This window comes from Anolis sagrei, chromosome 1 (genome assembly GCF_037176765.1).
Source record: "Anolis sagrei isolate rAnoSag1 chromosome 1, rAnoSag1.mat, whole genome shotgun sequence".
In the NCBI taxonomy this organism is placed as follows: Eukaryota; Metazoa; Chordata; class Lepidosauria; order Squamata; family Dactyloidae; genus Anolis; species Anolis sagrei.
In genome coordinates, this window is record NC_090021.1 from 234,467,162 (window position 1) to 234,473,303 (window position 6,142).

The 6,142-nt window shown below is 42.0% G+C and overlaps 1 protein-coding gene across 13 annotated transcripts in view; it reads left to right on the top strand.

Annotated features, from left to right (window-relative positions):
* Positions 1-4,518, top strand: part of CTNND1 (catenin delta 1) — an 89,951-nt gene extending 85,433 nt beyond the window's left edge. For 10 of the 13 annotated variants that reach the window (XM_067461790.1, XM_060771609.2, XM_067461834.1 and 7 more), the window contains 3 exons: positions 1,600-1,691; positions 2,036-2,092; positions 2,388-4,518. In XM_067461790.1, coding sequence (XP_067317891.1) covers positions 1,600-1,691; positions 2,036-2,092; positions 2,388-2,399 — 161 coding nt within the window. In that variant the 3' untranslated portion in view covers positions 2,400-4,518. The remainder of the gene's footprint in view (positions 1-1,599; positions 1,692-2,035; positions 2,093-2,387) is intronic. The other 3 variants (XM_067461803.1, XM_067461820.1, XM_067461826.1) reach the window with 3 other exon arrangements.
* Positions 4,519-6,142: the final 1,624 nt, after the last annotated feature.

A 6,142-nucleotide genomic window follows, 5' to 3' on the forward strand; every position in this document is an offset into this window, starting at 1 on the left:
AACTAGTAATACACTTCCAACCCATCTCCTTTCTGAGTGTTACTAGGTGCTGCCCTGGTAATCATGCAAGGAGCCGACTTTCCTGCAAGCCAGGAGTTTTGCCTGCTTGTAATAAATACGCCAGAGTCCTTGCTGCCAGAATGCAGGGAGATGTTGCAGCTTTTGGAGCTGTTCATTTCTATTTGATTGCATTAGTTGGTGGCAACTATACAGTGTCAGTGTGAAGGTCATTTTAGCCCTTGAAACCTGCTTATGGCTACTTTTGTGTGTCTTAGGTACAATAAAAGTGATCCACACCACTATGGCTGTCATTTTGGCTGACGTTTGCTCCGGGGAAGGATAATTTGTTGGGTTTGGGTGTGGCCAAAATTGCTGCTTTTGAGACAGCTTTGGGGCCACTTTGGGTAGTATCCAGGTCACAAATTGCCAAAAATGAGTCCAACCTTTTTTTAAAAGAGGAGGAGCCTTTAGTGTCAACAGGGGGACGTTGGAGCTGGAAACTGACATTTGGAAGCTAAATGCATTCCATAACCCATACTTCTTCACTTTGATCTAAATACTGAATAAAAACATATTTTACTGTAAAAATGAAATAACATTATCAGTTATATAGAGAATAGTTGGCTCCCAGGGAAACAAAAGAGCTCTGTCGATGATACTGCTAAAACCTTCAGTTGCTCCCCCTTCTGACCATACTAATTTCTTTTTGAAATGTCTACAGCTAATGTATACCTATGACCCTCAGAATGAGATACATTTCTAAAAGTGTTTATTTATTTGCTACAATCAGGTGACATCTGATTTCTTGCGTAACCTTCTCACCCTAACAGGGGGACTCAGAGTGGCCTCATAGAAAGGCAGCAATTTGATGCCGTACACATTCATAAATACAGTAAAAATAAAGATATATATGCACTAAAACCAAAAAAATCAACAGCAGCATTAAAACAATTATGATAGCCTTGGGCAGCTTTATTATACCCAGGACAGCATTTACAATTTCTGTCCTTTTTAGACTTTTTAATTCTGCAACACTACCCATGCTAGAATGGACTGATGAAGGTATACTCTGAGGTTGGAAATAATTCATTAAAATCAGTTCATCAACCCATATGCGGTTTAGTTTTCAGCAACCACTTTTAAAAAATTAATAATTTTGTTAAAGTGTGAAGAGCCATGCCTGTGAGTAACCCTTAATGTTTTGCATCACCTTAGTTAACATGTTTGAGATAATTTCAGGCTTTCAAATGATTCGTTCATGGTTTAATAAAATTAGTTGCTGAAGTAATTTCATCAATTTTCCTTAACAGTTCATTATGAACAACTCAGTTTTCTTTGACAGTTTTTATGTTCGGGTTGCTGTGAGTTTTTCGGGCTGTATGGCCATGTTCCAGAAACATTGTCTCCTGACATTTCACCCACATTTATGGCTGGCATCCTCAGAGATTATGTTCATTTGTTAGTTACAAGAGCATGTTTCCAAGCTGTGTTTGCTGTCCACAGTCTTTGGAGGCACCAAGAGTGAAGAAAGGTAAAGACTACCTTTCCTAGCTGTGAACTGTTTGGAATTTTCTTATATGACATTTTCTTCAATTTCAGACAACTACTCAACACTGAATGAACGGGACCACAACAGGACATTGGAACGATCTGGAGAAGAAATGGACTCTATGAAGGGAGCACCACTGATGGTAAACAAATGGAGTTTCTATTGATCGAAGCCTCTCAGATATTACCATACAGTATGAGGTAGCATGAAACAGTGGGGAAGGGTAGGAAAGACTTAAGTCACTGCTTTCTGTGATGGGAAAGCTTCTGAGATACCCACTGGCCAAGACTTTTGAAAACTAGTAGATGAGGAGGGACCAATGCTGTTACAGGAAGACCGAGGAGCTAATCCTAACCTTGTTGACTTTTCTGCCTTCAGTTCAGCCTCTCTTTCACTTTTCCTGATGACTTTCTGTTTAGACTCCTTGTCCCCTTTCCCCTTCCTTACGTCACATGTCTCCCTTACTAACAATGCGTATGTCTGCAGCAGGAGGAAGGGCAAGAATTCCTTGAGGAGCATGACCAGTTGCTTTATCCTCCTATGGTATGTCTTTGTTTTCTGACAGGGCTCTTCTGCTTCTGCATTTAGACTCGGGTGTGATGGTGGTGGTGGGGACGCAGGGGCAGGAGAGAATGGAAATCAGACTTATTTCTCCATTCGAAAATGTCGTAAGGTGACATCTGATTTCTTGCTTAACCAATCTGCTTTCCGAGACTTATGACACCAAGATTGCATGATGATTATCTGTTTCTCTTCTGCTTGCTCTATGTTGACCTGTTGTTTGTGGGAATTGTACTGAGTCTGACACTAATCATGGCTTTTTTTTTTCTCTCCACAGCAGAAGATTTAGCGTTGACACTGTCTGCCTTCTCTGTTTTGGGTTTATAACATACTACGTATAACTCTTTGTGGTGAAATGGACTTACTTTTTTTTAATCTCTTGGCACACAAGTCCAGCCACCCAACCAAATCGACTGGCCCCCTCTGCCCACAGAGTCTCACACCTCCCTGTGGATGGCTGTGCATCCAGTCCTCTGGACACTTTCCCCACCTTACTGTTTTTTTAAAAAAATCCAACAGCAATTCCTGAAGACCAAATACTACTCATGATGGATCTTTCTTGAGCAACTTAGGCAGACGCTTGAAAAAAAGTAGAAGCTTCTACTGTGTCCACAGTGGAAGATAGAAGCCGTCAAGGCAAATGGATCTCAGCTGAACTCAACCATCCTGGAACTAGGTTTTTCTCTCCCTTCTGGCGATGTCAGCTTTCTTCATAGAGAACTGGAAAAAGAGAACCTATCTCCTTCTTCTCTTAGCCTATAGAATATATTTTTGTGTGTGATTCATTTTCTTTCAACCAAGGATGCTGGAATACTGGAACATTCCTGGGGTGGGGGTGATGGTGGTGGTGGTGGATGTGAGGGAGACGGGTGGGGGATAACGAATGACGAAGGAGGGACAACTGGCAAGTGGCAGCATCCAGGCCATCTGGATGCAAGATGGCCTTCAAGAGTCGTGCCTCTTTGAGGTGACAGCCCTCTGTATCCTCATAAGCTGAGGAGGAATGTGTGGGTCTGCAGCTGTTTTCTCCATTTCTTCGTTGTTTCTTGAGGGTCTAAGATAGGTTAACTCCAAGTGTGGGGAGCTATTTATTTGTGGGAGCCAAGCAGCTTGGAGTGCAGGGATGTGAGGGAAGGGGAAGAGGATGGAGCATGTTAAGTGAAAGTTGGTAGAGAGGGACAAAAGTCTTCAGACCTCTGAATTGGCAATTTTAGTTCTCCAGTGTGGAGGACAACACAAAGGTGTCCGGTTTTGGTTTGCTGATGGACAGTTTTGACTTCAGTGGTGGCTGCCTAGGCAGGCTGTATAGTTCATGGTGGTGGTGGTGGTGGTGATGGGACTGATGAAGTGGGAAGCTTGGTGATGCGAAAGGTTGTGTGAGGGAAGGGAGGCCATTTGTAAATATTGCCCAGATCCTCCCATGCAGGCAGGGGAATCAAAACGATTATCTGTCTCTATTATCACGTGCCTTTCTTTGCCACTGTGAAATAGCTTGGTGCTTTTGCTAGTTCGAGTGAAGAAGGTTGATAGCTGCCTGAACTGGAGAGAGGCATTTTTGGCGCAGAATTCATGATCTTCCTGCTCTCTCCCCATTCCCCATGTTGGAGCTATGTTATGACAGAAGGTCTTGAGAAGTTTCTATTGGGAGTTGAGTGGGGGGAGACCAGGAACTCAGATCTGTCAACTCCCAAAAGGCTGCGGAGAGAGAGATAGAATTAATATGGGGTAAGAATCAGGATGTGCACCTTAATGGCTCACCTCTTCAGGAAATGAGAGGATTTTTGGTTCCGGGAACAGGTCTTTATCCTTATCAGCAAAGCAGCCGTAAAGGAGACAGTAGTGACAAGCTCTGTGCACCATATTGGTGACTCCATCTTTTTCTGTACTGAAGAGGATTACAGCCTTGACCTTCATCTCTCTCCCAACCTCCAAACTCGTTTTCAGCCCAGTAACTAAAGGGAACTTTATCACCCTTGTCTCCTGGGATGCTCTCCCACCAACAGTCCACATTGTGCAGGCGTGAAGGCAAAATAAGATGAAATATTATTGTAATTCCTGGCGTGCTCCAATCTGAAATGTTTTTTTACCCCTTTGGGGAGTTAGCAGGAGGGATTGAAACATGTAAATCAGCCTTCTGAGGTCAGATTCACTCAACTTTTTCTAATATAAAACACTATTTCCTTTTTAAAATTCCGGTGAACCAAAAAAAAAATACCCTTCCCCACTGACCAATTCAATGCTGTAGGAAGAACTAATAACTCACTTTTTTATTTTTGGCTTTTCCTTTGCACCCCTGGGGAGGGGAACATCCTGCTGTTCTTTGAGTCCTGCACTCATTCTGTAATGCTTTTAAATGAAATGATTTTTATATAAATAAAGTTTTAAAGTGTGTATTTGTTAAAATGGAATCGCCTTCTCCAAATCTTGTTAAGTATGTCTTTTGCTCAAGAATTCTTGTTAAATATGAGGTTCATTTACTGTTATCCAGTATCTTTGATATGTTTATTTTCTTGCCAGGTTAGTTTGTTTTTCTTTGGGGGGGGGGGGAGAGGTGGATTTGTACTTGTCTGGATGACTTTTGAGTTCTGAAAAAGAGATTGTACAGGCAGACCTCATGTGCCCCATTTGTTTCCACCCACGCAGTAATAAGCCTTTCCAAGAGTAGTAGTAAACTGGCCATTTTAATTTTGTTTCTACTACTATCAGATTTGTCAAGGCAGGGTGACGTTTTACACAGGATGCTTGAGGAACACGCACCTTGTTTTCAAGAAGATACATTCACAGAAACCCTTTACTATATTTTTCTGCCTTCTCACAAGTTTTAGTTCTCACAATGGGTTAAACCAGGGGTCCTCAAACTAAGGCCCTCCAAGGTCATTTATCTGGCCCTCACTCTGGGTCAACCTAAGTATGAAACTACTTGAAAGCACACAATAACAACAATAATCCTTTCTCATCAGCCAAAAGCAGGCTTACACTTCCCATTGAAATACTAATAAGTTTATATTTGTTAAAATTATTCTTAATTTTAATTATTGTATTGTTTTAAAATATTTTTGCACTACAAATAAAATATTTACAGTGTGCATAGGCATTCATTCTTGTTTTTGTTTTTCAAATTATAATCCGGCCTACCAACAGTTTGAGGAACTGTGACCTGGCCCTCTGTTTAAAAAGTTTGTGGACCCCTGGGTTAAACGCTTGGTCGGCAGGACTGTTGAATGACAGGTCAGCGGTCTGAATCCGGGAAGAGCAGATTGAGCTCCTTCTGTCAGCTCCAGCTCCCCACACGGGGACATGAGAGATGCTTCCCACAAGGATGGCAAAACATCAAACATCGGGGTGTCCCCTGGGCAACATCTTTGTAGATGGTCAATTTTCTCACACCAGAAGCAACTTGCGCTCCTGACATGAATTTTTTTTCTTGTTTTCCTATATCTCATATTTCTTGCACCTATCAAAGCTGAACATCTGGATGAAGATCATTTGCAGAATGTAGTGGGAATGAAAAGAAAGCGAGTTTATGTCATATAGCATTCTCTATAAAATATAGGTGGCATGCAAGCAGCCAATGGATTATCCCTGGACGTTTGCGTGCCTTTCCCTCTCTGTTTTTTGCTTGCTGGTCTTCTGGTCCATTCCTCACCTCTTGAATGTTGGTTGTCCACATAACTCCTAAAACAAGAAATCCACCCGGAAAGGAATTGAGAGGACCAAAAGGTATTATTGAAGCAGAATTGCAAACATTTTGTTTCAAAAATAGAAGAATTGGTCTTTTAGATGGGGGAAGGTGGGCAATGTGTGGGTGTTGATGTGAGTTGCAGTTCTACAGAGGACTACAAGTTTTCCTCCTCCTCCTCGACCTCATTTGTCTCTGAGTTGCAAAAAGCTATGAGCAAAGACTTAATGAAGAATGTTCTGAGCTGCCGTTGGGCTTACTAAATGCGTTTCTTTGATCTTCCGCTAGCGCTTCCCCCGGTGAGCACTTAATATCCTTTCCCCTGGGAAATAACCTCAAATCATTTGCTGATA